We start from the raw sequence: 17,934 nt of genomic DNA on the forward strand, positions 1-17,934 counted from the left end.
TGCCCTCGGGAACATGTAAGGAAGGGGCGAGGCCATGCTGTGCTGCTTTAGAGAAGAGGAAGAGAAAACTAGGGGTGCACGTAAAAATCTATTCATATATGAATCGCGATTCTGTCTTCTAACGATTCTAATGGATTCACAAGTTTCAAAATTAATGTTCTAAAACAGCGGTTCTTAATACTGTTCCTCGCGTCGCCCTGCTCTGCATCTCTCTCCCTCTTTCTCTCTCTCTCTCATTCAGATCGTCAGATCAGCTCCAACAAACTGTTCCAATTATACATTTTCACATAGCAATGAGAAGCGTTATACATGGATGCATGTGCAGTTGCCGTACTGTATTAAAGCTTTAATCAGAATAAAACCGTATATTAAATGCTAACATAAGCAGTAGCATAATAACAGTGTATCTAAAAGTATGAGACAACAAACAAACAAACATACCATTAAGAGCCGTGCTTGCACAGGTTCTGCGCGATCCTCTTCACTAATATCCTCTGTGTCTCAATCGGGCTCAAATTGATAAGCAATATAGACGACGCCATTGTTTACAATACAACCGGAGCACATGCCGCTGAGCTGAGGGGCGGGACATTTAGACGCACGCTCGGCGGTTTAGTGAATCACAACACACTGAGCCAGCTAACCAATCAGAGCCCATTACGTATTTCTGAGGGAGGGGCTTCATAAAAACAGGAAATAATAGAGGCGTTTGTCAGAGAAAGGACAGAGCGGTGTGGAATAAAGGTAAATTATATGAAAAATAATGCATTTTTAAAAAAACGAAGCATGAACACATGTTAGACTGCACCCTATAAACACAATCAAGCCTAGAAAAAAAACAGTAAACCACCCCTTTAAAATAATCCATGTAACATCAGTGGTTCAACCATAACTTTACGAAGCTGCGATAATACTTTTTGTGCGCAAAGAAAACAAAAATAACGACTTTATTCAACAATTCATCTCCTCTGTGTCACCCTATAGCGCCATTTTGAAGAGTATCACATACATTAACAACATATGCAACGTATGTATTTGGATACGTTGTTTACATTCAGATCAAAGCGTACACAATGTAAACAGCATATCCGCGTACAGTGCGGCTGACACAGAACAGCATACGTTCTTTACATATGTGATGCTCTCCAAAATGGCACCAGGGTGACGCAGAGGATTGTTAGATAAATAATACGTAATTATAGCCTCTGTCCCCTGGATGGCTTTTAAGTTTTTAAATGTCATTTTCAGATCTATGCTCAAAAATTGGGACTGACAGTTAACATGTTCAACAAAACAAAATGAAGAAAAACTTCTTTATAATCTGATTTTGTTTTTTGAGATAAAGTGATATTCAGAGCCATATGTGTGGTCTACCATTGCATAGCCGTTATACATTGTCAAATTAAACCAATTGAAGTCAATGACATTTATACTGGTAATTCTTAATTTAGATGTTCTAATAAATTTCATATAATGAATTACAGTTAATATTAATAGTCAATTAAAATTTCTCACAAATACATTTTTTTTTCTTTACTTGCATTACACTAATATTACATTAGTCTCATGTAGCCAGACCTTCAGACTAACAGCAGAAGGTCTGGGAACGCTTTCAGTGAGGCCATATGACTGAAAGGTAAAGCAACCAATCACGTTTCGTTTTGTGCCAAATCATGTTTAGGGGGGTAGAAATCTCTCCACAGTAACAGAAAATCTTGGATGCATTTTAAAGAGCCTATGCCGCAAACTTTACATATTTCTTATACTTTGGAAATCCAGCACTTAGTTGATCCTGATTAGCGTTCATCATCACAGTTGTGAACACAACGGCTTTTTTCTTCAATGAGGGAGTTTGGCATTACAGCATCTTTGTTTCCAGGCAGAATGTTACAGAACACACACGTCTCCTGGAAATCCTGTGTACTTCAACCAATCAGATGACGACTTCAAAACTCCTAAAGTGTTTCCAATTTTGTGTGCCATATGCCTCAGACGTTCAGCCCACGGTTCGTGGGTGTGACGTCTGACGCTGAGACTAATATTACATTAACTGCCTTTTTTGAATAAAATTATACACTAACAGCAAGTGCAACAAAAACATTTAAATATTTGCACAATTACGTGTTGCTAAGAAGTTATTAATCCGATACAATATGTTTTTAGTTGAAAATGATCAAGTTGTTATTGTATTTTTTTTATGCTCAGGTTTTGCCCAGGACCTGGGAAATACAAAAGGTTAAGGCAAATGTTGAATGCATTAGGAAAGTTTTGACATAACCAGCTGTGACTGTGATGAGCAACAAGATACTTTGTAGATAACTGGGTTTCTATTTCTGTTGTGTCATGCTCAGTTGCCTTACCCACAGCGAATGTACATTTAAATATCAAGTATCATTTGATTGGCTGTGATTGTGTCAGGCCTTACAGCAGTTTTGTATCCAGTGTGGGCATGCAAATGCTTGTCGCTGGAAATTTTATGTGTGCTAATGGAACTGTTAACAGGCTTTTGTGGTTTTAAAGATTAGAAAATGCATTGCATACTTAAATTGTAACTCTTTTTCTTGAATTTGGTTTTACTTTTTGATCTTGCTGAAGTATCAAAGAAAATATATAATGGCTTTTCTAAATAGTGTGTGTGTGTAAGGGCATTAATGTAACCAAAACAAAACTTGTAAGGAAGAACAGTATAGCAGTTTTGAAATGTAAGATTGGATATTTTGGGCAGGCTTCTCTCCTGGTACTTTGCTTTAGACGTGATTTAACACCTCTTGACTCACTCTTCTGCGTTCTCAGAATCTCATTCTGTTCTCTTCTCTCTCCACAGGGAGCAGCACTGCTGACTGGCTACGGTCCCTGCCTTGTCTCCGTGGAGAGCAGTTCTTGCAAAGGGAGAGAAAGCTGGCCAAGGTGCAGACTCTGGTCCTCAAGGAATGTTGCCGTAAGTGTTTCCCAGGCAACAGAAAATCTTTCACCAGGACCTCTAAGTATTCACACGCTGTGCTTCAGTCACCCCAGAGCAGCACATTTCTAATCATATTCCTCTGGTCACATTCTCAGTCTCACGTGAGCGCTTTCTGAAAATTAAGATCTCTTTTGTGCGGTAAACAATAGAGCTTTTGTCAGACCCTCAACACCTACTGTGTTAACAAGGGTTTATGATTCGTGATAGACTATATGATTGATAGATTAATTGTGGCATGTCAGAGCACTGTTATTAGGCTTGTAGCTAATGAATTCAGGTTAGTTCCTAGGCTGTATCAGATGTTTGACACTTTTTCTTTGCAAACTTTGAATACAGAGTAAATTGCATATACATTGAATATCAAATTATTAGTGAAAATGTGTGATTATGCACAATTTTACCCTTTAATAACTTAAGGCACTTCTACAGGGGATGTTGTGAGAACTGATTTGAAAACATGATTAATTATACAGCTGTCTCAGATGTGCTAAGTTTCATTAGTGTGTCTTACAAGAAACTGAAAGTCAACATGAAGCAGACAGATACAATATGTAACACATTGGTTTGAAAGGGTAGTGTGATTAATGAGAGACATTTAATGATGCATCTCATGTGTGACTAGGGCGACGAGAGGAGGCCCAGAAGTCTGCTGCCATTCCCGTGAATGAACTGAAGGCTCTACTGAATCTGGCCAGAGAGCAGTACCTTCAAATGCACGACTCCACACTGTCTAGAGCATCTGAACGCATGTGCCTGGAGAAGGAGAACCGGACTTCCTCTTCTGTCACTAGTGGTAAGGAGTACTTACAGAGCAGATTGCTTTAGGAATACATCATTTAAAAAAAAATAAATAAATATGGATTGTGGTGATTATTATTACATTGATACATTAATAATATTATACATCATGTTGATTACTGCTCATGTTTATTATAATAAAATCCAGTTTAGACCAGTGCTTCTAGACTGGTTTTGCTTCATTACCCAAATTTATATTATAAATTTATATAATCAAATGATGAGCCAACACACTACCTAATTTGTTCATTGTACAAAAGTTAACAAAAATGCATTTGATTTCAAATGTTCTAAAATGACTATTGACCTAGGGCCCTGTGAAATCTGTTTTATTTTTTCCCAAATTCCGGGGGTTTTTTTCCAGACTGTTTTAATGGTTAAATTAAATGTTATTCATCTGAAATCTTGTCTATTTAATTGAAATGAAAACTTAGAGTATTAAACAGCAATTTATTAAAACTTTAACAGAAATTAAATTAAGGCCCTATGAAATGTATTTTTACATTTCATTAGAAATATTTTTTTCTTAAATTCAGTTTTATTTTTACCAAATCCTGTTTTCCATACATTTTCTGGATTCCATTTTAATGGTTTCATTAAATATTAATAATCAGAAACATCTCTAATTAATAGATTTTATAAAAGGTCTATACATTTTTTTTCATTTCTCCTTTTTTTCAGAAATACTGTCTTGTGTATTTGCAGGGTTCCCGCAGGTCCTTTAAAAAGTCTTAAAAAGTCTTAAATTTAGGTGTATCAAATTTAAAGTCATAAAAAGTCTGTAAAAGAAAGTCTTAATTATGATTTCAAGAGGTCTTAAATTTGGGGACAGAAAGACCAGAATTGCGATATGGCTTAATGTGATGGTTAAACTTCAAAACGCTATGATTTTAATAAATAAACATGAGTGCTGCATGTTTCAAAGTTCGGTGATCCGCTGCTTTGTTTACTGCCATTACTGGGGAAACATATTTCTGAAAGTGGCACCTGCTGGCAGAGAATGAATGTACATTTTCAATAAGCCTGTTGTTTTTGTTCAATCCAATGCGAAAATCAACCCATGTTTTAACCCTGAAAACTCGCAGAGCTGTAAATGTAAACTGGTGGATCGATAAGAAGATAATGCATTATAAAAATTTTAACAGTAAAATATATTTGTTTTTTAAATTAATATAATCATTTATTGTTGATAATTGCTTAAATTAATATAATAATTAGGCTGATACTTTTGACACGTTCATCTTCTTAAAAATGGTTTAAAGGCTGAAATGTGAAGTATATCATTTTATAAAACTTTTTGTTTTTTGTGAAAACTTGTATCTAAACTGTAAATCATGCTTTTTTTACAGTCATTTTACAGTTTAATATGTATAGACATTGCTCTACCCCGCTCATATGGTATTCATTTTATTTGTTTTAAAAGGTCTTAAAGTCTTAAATTTGAGCTTATAAATCCTGCAGAAACCTGATTTACATTTTTCTACTAAATAAATTCTGGTAAATATTCCTTTAAAAATAATGTTTTAATAATCATTTTATTAGTAGCAGTAGTACTATCATTGCATTATTATTTCTGTCACAGTTTCTTCAAGTTAAACCAAACTTTTATTTTGATGGGTTGCTGTGAAGACCTTTCTGTTTGTATATGATATGATAGGGCTGCACGATTTGGATAAAAAATCTAATTGCGATTTTTCTGATCAAAATTGCGATTTAAAATGTGATTTATTACTATTTCATAAAAGAGCTAAAGGTTTGTTGTGGTGGTTTTAACAGCACCAAAGAAAGACCAAGCATAATCACAAACTATGCTACACTATGCTACTGTTTATTTAAAACCTCTTAAACATTGTGTCCATTTTTTTTTTTTTTATAAAGTTGTCAGGATGCAAACATCTGTCATGAAATTAAGAACTACAGTATCTTAAAGTTAAATTAACAATCATATATAAAATCTTAAACTTTTAAGAACCCAAACACACTGTACTTTCGGCAGGTTTTACGCCCGTTTCACACATGCTCCGTTTGCAGTGCGTATTTTTTTCCGCGCCCATGTTAACGGATTAAAGCGTTCTCACTGCATGCGGTTGCGGTCCGGCAGTGCTTTCCTGGAGCGGTGCGTCTGCAGCACGCGCTGAATTAAAGTGACCGCGCTTTGTTCGTGGTAAAAATGAACATGGATTGACATGGAAATGTAGTAATTTCCCAATAAATCGATGTAATTAAATTCTACTATGTTTCACAGGCTTTTTGGCTAGGTTTAAAACAAATAAAAGTGCACTTTTAGATAAACAAGGCAACATATGCACTTGTCCTGTGGACGTAGAAAAACAAAGTTCTTTAAGACCCGCGGGACTGTTTGTAATAAAGATTTAAATGTAAAAGGCACGAGAGCCGAATGTTTCTGTCAGTGGTAAGTTTTAATTTAAAATATAGGCTATATGCTGTGTTTAAATGTTTCCATTTACTTGAGCAACTTAATATACAAATCTAGCCAAATTCATTGAATACGTTGTATTAATTGAGTTTAAACGTGAATATGTCTATGAAAGATTGTGTAACTGTACTGTGATTAAAAAAGGATCACAATGCTGAAAAAAAAAAAAAATAACTTTCAGTATAGGCTAACAACGTTTGGATTTGAAATCAAAATAATGAATAAATGTTGTGTTTGTGGTAAACAGCCGCGGATCAGGAGCGGACTGCAAACGCGTCCCGTGCAAAACAATGAGTCCGTGCTGCTTCTGCACCGCATATGTAACGCACACGGACCGCATACGCACTGCAAACGGAGCATGTGTGAAACAGGCGTTACAAAGTACATCAGAACATCGAAATCCAAAATCCTTCCAAACATACGCGGTGCTTTTTACCGTCGTCTGCAGGACTTTGCTCTTCTGCAGACACGCTTTGTTGGGAAGTTGAACCACTGCTCGCACTCATCTTTTCCAAATGGCGTTATTTGACGTTCAGTCAGCACGTTCAGTGTTAAAATGCCCCCTATTGGTTAAACTCTGCATCAAACGTAAAATGCGCATGAAGCAAATTGTCAAAAACTACGTAGATGCTTGTTACCATATTTGATAGTTCTTCTTCGAAATAATCGCAGCTTTTGCAATTTGAAAATCGCACCCTTTCAAATCGCGATTTCGGTTTACAAACGATTAATCGTGCAGGCCTATGATATGACAATAGTTTTTCTCAGTGTCACTTCAGTATGCGTATAGTAAATTAAACCACACATCTGCACCATTCATTCACACAGAGACACGCAGAACATGCAAGATTCATGTTTAAATGGTATTTTTGCAGCTTAATATTCACAGACACTAGTCCATATCGCGTTTTGATTAAACTGTAGTTCACCTGCTTTTGGTGTCAAAATTGACTGGATTCCATGATCCAGTCCGCGTTTTCCACATCGCAGAAATCATCGGGCCCCATTGGCTGCATCATCAACACAATGGAAAATTACTAACATGCCAAGCTGAAAGGGAAACTTTTTTTTTTTTTTTTTAAAGGAATAAACACAAGAATTGTCGTGGATTCAATAGTAATCCACAAGGTTGGGAATTTCACTTGAGGGCGAAAGATTTGGCCATGCAGATTTCACAGCGAGTTGGTCACCTGAATTCACTGTTGTTTCATGTGACTGAATCTTAATACATAGAACAAACACTAGTCTAAATGTAGTATTAGTAATATATGGTATTGCCCCAAATACCAAATGACAGGTAAATATGTGATAAAATATCATAGAGCTTGATTAGAAACACTTTTGTGCCTGTGTGAATAAAGATATGGAATCCTTAGTTTACAAAGTGTTCTTACTTTATTAAGATTAACTTTTATTTTCTCAACCTATTGCTCTTTCTAACCATTACAATTCTTTCAAAGATGTGAAACGTTGTGCTCGCACAGAATGGCCAGAGAGGAGCGTCCTACAAAACTATGAGAACATACAGAGATCCCGACAAAGATCCAGGTAAACCATCCGGTACCATATCACTTTATCTGAAAACTCATTAGCATGTCTGGAGCTTTCAGTTGTTGTCTTTGTTGAGGGCTTAATGAATCTCAAAACAGTGCACAAGATGGGAAAATAGCTTGTGCATTTGTTCAATGGTTGGAATAGTAAATTTGTGGTTGGTTGCATGAATATATTTCAGTGTCATCCGCAGGTGCAGGCTGTTCAGCAGTGGTTCCTCTGAGAGTCTGATGGGGCCTAAAGATAGCCAGAGGGGAAGTTCTTCACTGCTGGATGCCAGAGAACTGCTCAAACACTTCACCCCTGATGGACTTCCTAGTGGGGAACTACAGCCGCTGCCAGTGCTTAGAGGGTTGGTCATACACACAGTGTCTGACATGATTTCTCTTAATGACTTTTTTTCCCTAGCTTATTAAAACCGCAATTCAAGTCCCTCTAGACAAGGAGGGAGCATGTGTGTACATAGTAGAAAGTTTTAAAACATCATTCGAGTTTTACAACTTTTTAAAATTAATTTATTTTTCTGCTTGCACTGGTCTTAAAGGTATCGTTCATCCCCAAGTTCTTTATTTATTCACCCTCACACTGTTTGAAAACCTATATGACTGACCTTCTTTGGAACACAATAGGTAACACTCTTTTCCATGTAATAAAAACAATGTGGCAGTTCAGGGTTTAAAATGAAAAAAGAAAAAAAAAAGCACAGAGTATTGATAAAGTTGGACACTATATCATGTATAGCTTTGTGTAAGGACCCGACTATAAAAGTCACAAATGGCATAAAAGAATGGCATATCGATGTACAAAAAAGGAAAAGGGAAAGTTTCCAGTAAATAATGACTTTGTTTTTTAGTTTTTTTTGTCTTTGTCTGTTTGTCAAACAAAACTATCAAATGGCTTGGAGGATTTGAATATAAGCTTGAGTCCTATGGACCACTTTTATTGTGCTTTTATGGTGTTTATTTTGTCATTTGGGAGCTTGACAGACCTATGGAGGACAATAAACTGAAGGACTAAGTTAGCAATTTAATCATTCAAAAATAATAATTGAAATGAATAAATTACTTTTTAAATAGATAACACATTTAAAACTGATTAATTCATGTTTGTAAAATGTTGTTAAAAATAGTTAATTAAATCATCTTCGGGTTCACATTTTATGCATTTGGAACAACATCAGATTCATTCATTTTTGGTGGCCGTATTGTGAATATTAAAATGGAGGTTATGTACTAGTTATGTACCAGAGATAAAGATAATGGTATCGCTTTATTTTACAGTCCTGTTCCTCGTGTACATACCATGTACTTATTGTAGTAATTACAATAAATAAGTAATAACTAGGTACTAACCCTGAACCTACCCCTAAATCTAACCCTACCCCTGGTTAGTTACCTTATATTACCAGTACTTCCTTGGTTAAGTACACTGTAAGTACATGTACTGTAAAATAAAGTGCAACCAAGATAAAGACACTGAGAAAAAAATAGATTGTGAAGATTTTCTACATAACTTGACTTCTACCATTTACACACTATCTCGTGAAATACTCGTATTCATAATTCCTGAGCTCTAAATGTGGTTTGTTTTTGTTTGTGTAGTGAACATGCATTTGAGTTGTCTCCTGACCTCACACCCAGGAAGGTGACCAAGCTTCCTTTCTCAAAAGCCACCCGATCCCACTATCATGGAATAGAGTAAGAGCGTGTGTATGTGTATGTCTATATAAAAACTCATCCATTTTACAATCTGTTCTCCCTAATTCCTCCATCTTCTCAAGCATTCTCTGGGTGTGCTTCAGGTTCTGTCTGGATGAGCGTAAGGCCCTTGAGCGAGACCGTGGCTTTGTGAAGCTGCAGTCTCGTCTAATAAGATATGAGACCCAGAGCACATGCTGTAAGGAGCCCTGCCCTGTGCCATTCGCCGTCAGTCCTGCCCCCTCCCCAGCCGTGCTGTCTGAACCGGGCAGTGTGCCCGACGGTGAAGCCCTGCACAGTGAGCTGTCCCGCCTTAAACGCCGCTCCCGCGAAACAGACCTGCAGCCACACAAGAGGTGACAACACCACATGCATACTGATGATGAAGGGTCATCTCATGGCTTTTCTTACCTATAGATGGCCACAGGTCTTCTTGGGATATTGTTTATTTTATATTTTTGCATCAGGTAGCAGGTCATTTGGCATTAAATTAGATTAGGGCTGCATTAAATTAGATTAATCGCATTCAAAATAAAAGTTTATGTTCACATACTATGTGTGTGTGTACTGTGTATATTTATTATGTATATATAAATACTCACACATACATGTATATATTAAGGAAAAATATGTCATTTATATATGAAATATTTATATTTATATATACTAAAAATTATATGCATGATTTTATATATATATATATATATATATATATATATATATATATATATATATATATATATATATATATATATATATGCTAATAATTTTTTAAAATGTATACATATATGTGTATATTTATAAATATACACAGTACACACACACACACACAGTATATGTAAACAATCTTTTATTTTGAATGTGATTAATCGTGATTAATCATTTTGCAGCCCTAAATTAGATGCATTCATTTTTCAGGTCCTTTGTGTTCTAATAGTTGCATTTAATTGATCAAAAATATTATTCTATTTTAAAATAACTGTTTTCTGTTTGAATATATTTTAAATTGTATTTTATTCTTGTGATGGCAAAGCTGAATTTACTGGAGCCATTAATCCAGTCTTCAGTGTCACATGATCCTTCAGAAATCATACTAATATGCTAATTTGGTGTGTAATTATTGATTATTATTGGTGCTCAAATATTAATAATAATTTTTATTCTTTTTTATTATTATTAAGGGTGTTTAATGCCAGTCTGTTGTAATGATATTCTGTTTGCTAATATTTAAATAAGTCGACCCATCATTACACGCCAGTTCTCAGAAGAGGGACGTTCAGTTAGACAGTCAAACGAATGTTTCTCCAGTTAGCTTAATTTTCTGAAACTGTCAGTTCATCGATTCTCCCTTGTGGTTCATTTTAGTTCTGCCTGCTCATCATTGCCTTCCTTTGCCTCTCTGTTCCTCTACTTTACATGCATTTGAATGCACTATACGTCACTTGCACCCAAACTGAATATAGATCTGTGCTTGATGGCTTTGTCAATGGGTGAAATGAGCAATGAATGAAAATCACTGAGCAGCGCTGCAATGAATGTCAAAGTCTTACTATTTCCAGCATTTTTAGCTGAAATCACGTATACCCTCTCTAATGCGCTTCACATATGGCAGTGATCAAATGTCTAGTGTTTGGCCTTCTTTGCCGCCACAGAAGCCCAGCGTGCATTAGATGATGTGTTGTCAGGACATGAGGTTATTGACTTTTTTTTAAATGCTGACCTACTGCAGAACTCTAGGGGCCACATTAATTTTAAGGCCTATCATCATCATCTCAGACTCTGAAATTACCACAGCGGTGTCACATCATCGGGAACTAAAAGCATAAGCCTGGAAATTTATGTTCAAGGATAAAAAAAAAAATCCTGGAACTGAGCAGTTTCTTATTAAATGGGCTTAGAAAGAGAGTGCTGGAGCTGACATCTCCTGAAGAAAAAGAGGTAGAAGTGTGTGCTCCAGTGCTTAAGTAGGCCGTCACATCAAGTCATTTTGATTAGTGTTTTGATGTGAGTTACAAAGTGAGATTGTGGGATTGATGATCTCAGAGAAGCAATATCTTACACCATCCACCTCATCCCTTTTAAAACCCCTTTGGCAGGTTCTGTAAATCGGAGAGCTCTGAATCTCTGGGTGCAGGTGGTACTCACCCAGCAGTGGGGGCTCTGCGGCAGCAAGCAGCCCATTCCCGTTCCAGCTCAGGTCTGGCCAGACATTCTGCTTCGGTTGCTGACCCCTCGCCCAGTCAAAAACCCAGCCAGACAAAGACCCAGACCGAGTCCCGCTCCCAGAAACACAACAGGGTAAGTGCTAATGACCAGACCCCGGAGAATTGATATTTGCACATTTTCTGCAAAGATTTGGGGTAATATCTGCATTAGTGATGCAAAATATATAGGTATCATTTTGTTTATCATGTGACATTGGTTATTTTTTAATCTCATTGGCTGATATTGCATATAAAGAGGGAAATATATATAATATTTTAAGGTACATTTTCTGTGTTGCCTTTATTTATAGAGGACAGTATGGAGAGTAGACAGGATGTGAAATACCCTATTGACTCGGATGTAAATAGGTCAATTTTGGGTATTTAATTGTTTATTTTCCTTTTTTTATATTTAGATTGCCTTTTGCTGTCATGTAATGTTCACTTAAAATTCATCTTTAAAAACACTTATGTAATTTTTAGCAAATGTACATTATAATGTTGTATAGCCTAAATTAACTTGTTTAAAAATTTTTGTGTGTTTAGACATAATGGATAAATAGTAAATAATAATTCTAATTGAATAGTTTAAAACATTAATTTATCAGTATCAGCCAGATATGTAATATTGATGATTTTTAAATAAGGCAAACCTAAATATTTTGCAATAATGGCCAAATGACTGTTCATTATCTTGCTTATAACATTACTTGGCAAATTAATGTATGGGTATGAAATATTAAGTGCTAAGAGATATATAAAAATAGTACAGATTTGTAGAAAATTGGTTGCCAGGGACTACGGTCGGTCAAATATGCAACTTAAGGGTCATTATTTCAAAATATCTGGCTACTGAATGCTGCATTTGACCAGTCAGAAAGAAATATTCCAGGGAGACATGGAATAAGGCAAAACCACTCTCAATCCATTCAAAACCTTAAACCCGTTTCTTTATTCAGTGTATTCACTACCAGTCATCAGCAAATGTCAGGTCTTTATGTGAGGTCTGTGAGTGCAGTAGATACGTGATTGTGCATCGTTCTCATTCGTTGTTTCTGCTTCAGATGCTGAGGGAGGTGGTTGCTAAGACGCTCAATAAACACGGGATCAGCAGCGAGCACAAGTGCTTTGAAGCCTGTAGTCAAAGACTGTTTGACATATCAAAGTTTTATCTGAAGGTGGGTACGAATCATTCTGCCTCTTTCCCTCGCACCCTGCTGTCCTGCCTTTAGGACATCTTTGAAGCTCTCAAAATATGCTGCGTAAACGCTGCCGATTGATGTTATCTACATCATTTATCCATGACAGGGGAGCAAAAACTTAGTTCAAGAAACTCGTTTCAATTCGCTTTGTTCCTAAAGCATTCAGTGAGGGGAAAAAAAACACTCTTTCGTAGCACCTTAGTATTTTTCCCTGAAGTTGATTTATGTGCACCGAAATCATTCATAATTTACTCTGTGTATACAGGCTGTCTCTGCTACGGTACCTTTAAGAGCTCGGTATATAAATGGCCTGTGTTGTGATAGGCTAGCCTTCACTTACCTGCATAGTTCTTAATGTTGCTCATCAGGACAGGTCAAGGAGATGGATACTGAACTGACATTGATATTCTGTGTAAACTTAGGTGGCTTATATCTCATGGTTGTGTGACGTTTTGAATAAATAAGTTATAAGTGGACTGGGGGGGACGCTATATGCAATCTTTAAAGGGATACTTCATCCAAAAATAAAAATTGTGTCATTGATTACTCACCGTCATGTCGTTACAAACCGACAAAAGATGCATTTTGTTCATCTTCAGAACACAAATTAAAACTCAAGAGCTTTCTGACCCTGCATAGACAGCAATTCAAAAGAAAATGGCTTTTCATAATTAATCATTTTAAAATGTAATTTAGTCTTTTGATGGCAAAGCTGAATTTTCAGCAGCCATTTTCAATCTTCAGTGTCACAATCCTACATAAATCATTCAAATATGCTGATTTGGTGCCCAAGAAACATTTCTTATTATTAATGTCTTTATTGTCACTTGTAATCGTTTTAATGCATCCTTTCTGAATAAAAGTATTTATTTCTTTAAAAAGAAATCGTACTGACCCCAAACCTTTGAATGGTTAATGTAATAAAGCATTAACAAAGTCTAGCTTGCACAATGCTCTTCTCCAAGCCGTTACACCTCAGCAACCTGTGTTTGTTTTACAACAGGATCTGAAAACCTCACGTGGCCTTCATGAGGAAATGAAGAAAGCAGCCAGTAACAACGCCAAACAGGTAAAGAACGCACATCAGTTTACTGTGTTCTGAGAGGACCCGAGTTGATGAAAATGACAACTTACAACTGTTATTTGTTTTTGTAAGATGCCCTCAAAATTGATACAATGTAAAATGTTTTCATCCACAGGTGATCGATTGGGTTGTGGAGAAATCATCTAAAATATGACTTGATTTTTAGGTGGAAACATTGAAGGTAAACCTGCAGTAGGACACCGTGATTAGAACTAACATCATGATGCTACAAAGTGAATGGATGGAGCTTTAAGAAAAGAGCTTCTAATGCTGTAGGACTTTTCACAGCGTTAATTATACAACTGTTCCTGGCATGTGCATATTTATTTCTATATTGTTTTTTTTTGTTTTTTATGTTTGTGATAATCATTTTAATGTATTAAAAATGTTATTTCATTTGTTTTTAAGGTTTTAACACTTAAAGTGAGTGTCTGTCTGTCTGACTGACAAACAACAGCCAAATATGGCCCCAGCCACGTTTTCTGAGAAACACTGTTTTGCATCATGAAAATCAGTCAGAGGGCGTTTCTCCCCCGATCGTATTTCAGTAATCAGTTCGCTCAAATCACCACTCAAGCATGAAACAAGGAACACATGAGTCTCAACTGTTTCTCAAAACCTCATCCTTCCTTCAGCTTTTCTTTTTCGTTGGTCACACACAAGCTATCGGCACTAAACTACCGCTGCAAGTAGTTTGCCCTAAAATTACCCAAGGTCACATTGGGCTGAGGTCGTAAAGAGTAACTGCTCCCTGGTACTCCCTGCCTAGAGAAGGTTGAGGGTGTCTCGTTTGGCAAAGTCACCGGACACATTCCAGTCCCACACAGGGCCATTGTTCTTGCTCCTGGGTGCCCAGAGGGGTGATGGGAAAGGAGGGAGGGGGCTGCACAATACATTGGCAACCATGAGAGCCCTCGAAGGCAATATGCAATCTGAACTCGCTGCTTATCACCAGAGCTGCTCTGGTTCAGATAGTGAAACTCAGTGTTATGATGTTGAATAAAACAGATGTTTTTAATAAGGTTTTAGTTTATTGATACATTGTGCTACTCCCTTTTTCCCCAAGCTGAATCAGTATTTTGATCTGCATGGGTTAACTATTAAACTTTAGACTTGTTTTCAGACTCTTTTCTACAGTGTTTAAGCATCTCACTTTGTTCTCCATGCTGACGTCTTGATATAAAAGGGTTCACAGCATGAAGAATCAAATTTTCTTTGAACTTTTCAGAAGAGTTCATTCTATTATGAAAATACGCTGTCATTTTCAGAACTTGAAACTTCCTCCCAGCGACCATTTACTGAAACTTAAGCTGAAAATGAGGAAGCGTGAATAACATAGTTCTACTGTTTAGGAATAAACTGAAATATGGGAGCTCCTGGATGTGTGTTGCACCAGCTGCTCTACATGTTCTGTATATGATTTGTGTGTGTAAAAAAAGTGTTCACTCAATAAGTCATAATTAATCACTCTCATGTTGTTCCAAACCTGTATTACCTTTTCTTTGTTCTGCTGAATACAAGACATTTTGAACAATGTTGTTGTGAAACTAACTGGGGTCTAAAAATTTGTTGCCATATTTGATTTACTTCTCATAAGCATAACCAGTGTTTAAATTTTTTTAGGAGGGAATAAAACCGAAATTGCAATCAGTTCATCATACAAAGTAATAATCTACTTTAGAAGACTCAAAGTGACTCAATTCTGTCTTGTAAAAAGTGTTCATGCCTTTGCAGAACTCATAAAAACTTGTAAACTGAATTTTCGAGACCTCCAACTTGTAGCACCTGACCGCTGTAACGTCATGTGGAAACACTCAAAATGGCAGCAGCCTCAGCAGTGACGCAACTAATTCATACTTTAAAAAAAAAAAAAAATTCTTACAGTTGACTATTGTCCATGTGTTAACATAAGAACAATAAGTGATAGAAATACAATATAGTAATGTAGCTATAACGTAGTGTTGAATAACTAAAAGCCCACTAAATAAGTTTATTAATAACAACTGTTACTTATATTGTAGTTTTTGACTTCCACTCTATTTGTGGCGGCATATATAAGCAAATTAATTCTCTGCCAGCAGGTGGCACTTAGAGCAGGAGAAATAGAGGTTTCCCTGGTAACAGCTGTACACAAATCAGAGCTCCGCTCACAAACGCTGCTTTGTCAGGCATTACATGCAAGATGAAATGAAAATGACATCCAAAATTTTCTATAGACAGTCGGTTTCCTTCAAAAATACAGTGATATAAAAACACCCGCACCAGGTTTCAATTTTGAAACGTGCAGTGCTCATGTTTATTCAACGAAGTCAAAGCCTTTTGGAAAATCTATTTGTGGCGGGCAATGGAACAACAATGTTGAGGGGGAGAAAATGATGACAAAATGTTTCATCTTAGAGTGAACGATCACTTTAATTTCGAAAACTGATTCTCATCCCTGTGACTCCTGGATCCGTCATGTGCGCTGGAATGTGGCAGGGACGGTTTCACAGATGAGACAAAGGCTGCACCACAGGGGCCCTGCTGTCCCCAAATCCATAACCCCTACAATGGAGCAGTGCTCTGGGAACGCTCAGTGCCTGACAATGGACACTAATTGCTGATTAACTTGAAAACTCTCAAGTGCTCTAATTTATAGTCTGACATCCAGAGTTCTTCAATGGCCTTTGTGTGTTTGCACAGTGAAGCTAAGTATGACCACAGGCCAACGAGAGCAAATCTGAGCCTCCTCAATAGTTGTTGTGCTAGCGTGCATGCAAGCACGTCACGCAAGAATGTACAACATCCTTCTGATGAATATTAAAAACAATTACACAAATGTGACAGCGTTACTAAAGATTTCTTTTGCACATCAGAAGTTAGTACAGCAGAACTCCAGATTTTATGAGCGAGACGTTTGTAAAAGTCACCGAAACTCCATTTGTCTGTGGAAACAGATACAGTTCTGAAGGGGAGGGCTGACCCTGTCTCGATTTTCCTCTTTTGTCACAAAGGCCTTGTGAAAGCAGACAGTTTGTTGACATGCCTCTTTGATGACCAGCACTCTAGAACATTCTTGTTGATTCTGCTCAACTATCAGTGTCGCACATCTCCCGAGTGAAAGCACCAGAAACTAAACGAAATGACGGTTTTCAGGCCGTTTAACTTTTATGTGCATTAAGGTTTAAACTAGCCTTTCTTTAATCCACATTAGCTGCGAGACAGATGGAATTACTCTGACAGCTGTCATACAGATGGCCGCCATCCCTCCTGTTATATAGAAGTTTATGGCATTGCAAGTGCTGAATACTCTGCTGTATTGGATTCTAAAATAATACTTTGAGTATTTTTTTTTTTTTAGTTCCAATCACAAGTTATTGTTCATTATATAGTTAATTTTTTTTCCGTAGAAAATCATTGTGAAATTGTGTTTCACTGTAATTAATATCTCTCTGAAAAATACATAGTTTATCATTAATGAAATGTATTAAAATCATTCAGAGGTCCGGTTTGCTACAGCGCCAGTTCTGCATCCTCGTCCTCGTTCAGTATTGTGAGCTCCACCGCGTTCCGGTTTTCCCTTCTCCATGTAGGAATAAATCACGTCACTGTTTCAGTCTATAACAGTTCAATCTCAGGCTACCAATCCTAATCTTGCAATCTTAGCAGACAGGAAGGAGTGGAGGATAAAAACAATGGGCTTGGGACAGGAGTGCAAGTCCAGTTGCTGTGAATAGAAAAAAACAAAAGTGTTAAGCAATTAAGGGAAGTTCCTGATGTGATAAACATATGTTGAGAAACACAATCATGATCAGACAGGTCTTTCAGAGATGAGCAGTCTGTAAGTACAGACATGCATCATTTCCTGTTCTAAAGAATTTCACCTAAGAATGGGTGATACAGCTAAAAATAGATTGGACTGACAATATTTAATAAATAAATAAATATCTCTGTATTTGTGAACTGAATAAAACAAAGAATAATTTTAAATCAAACAGCCATTTTTAACCAGTAATTCAC

General features: G+C 36.6%; 2 protein-coding genes across 4 annotated transcripts in view; one reads left to right on the forward strand and one right to left on the reverse strand.

Moving 5' to 3' along the window:
- mtbp (MDM2 binding protein) overlaps positions 1–16,180 on the forward strand; it is a 28,774-nt gene extending 12,594 nt beyond the window's left edge. Inside the window, exons 13-23 of one of the 3 annotated variants that reach the window (XM_058747752.1) lie at positions 2,825–2,938; positions 3,585–3,755; positions 7,658–7,745; positions 7,930–8,100; positions 9,350–9,445; positions 9,550–9,801; positions 11,542–11,743; positions 12,714–12,827; positions 13,855–13,920; positions 14,051–14,116; positions 14,344–16,180. In XM_058747752.1, coding sequence (XP_058603735.1) covers positions 2,825–2,938; positions 3,585–3,755; positions 7,658–7,745; positions 7,930–8,100; positions 9,350–9,445; positions 9,550–9,801; positions 11,542–11,743; positions 12,714–12,827; positions 13,855–13,920; positions 14,051–14,089 — 1,313 coding nt within the window. In that variant the 3' untranslated portion in view covers positions 14,090–14,116; positions 14,344–16,180. Of the gene's footprint in view, positions 1–2,824; positions 2,939–3,584; positions 3,756–7,657; positions 7,746–7,929; positions 8,101–9,349; positions 9,446–9,549; positions 9,802–11,541; positions 11,744–12,713; positions 12,828–13,854; positions 13,921–14,050 lie in introns of all 3 variants that reach the window. The other 2 variants (XM_058747751.1, XM_058747753.1) reach the window with 2 other exon arrangements.
- Positions 16,181–16,321: 141 nt separating this feature from the next.
- The window catches only part of sntb1 (syntrophin, basic 1), a 30,952-nt gene continuing 29,339 nt past the window's right edge, over positions 16,322–17,934 (reverse strand). Inside the window, exon 7 of the mRNA XM_058747754.1 lies at positions 16,322–17,641. Coding sequence (XP_058603737.1) covers positions 17,549–17,641 — 93 coding nt within the window. The 3' untranslated portion in view covers positions 16,322–17,548. The remainder of the gene's footprint in view (positions 17,642–17,934) is intronic.

Source organism: Onychostoma macrolepis, chromosome 16 (assembly GCF_012432095.1).
Source record: "Onychostoma macrolepis isolate SWU-2019 chromosome 16, ASM1243209v1, whole genome shotgun sequence".
Taxonomy (NCBI): Eukaryota; Metazoa; Chordata; class Actinopteri; order Cypriniformes; family Cyprinidae; genus Onychostoma; species Onychostoma macrolepis.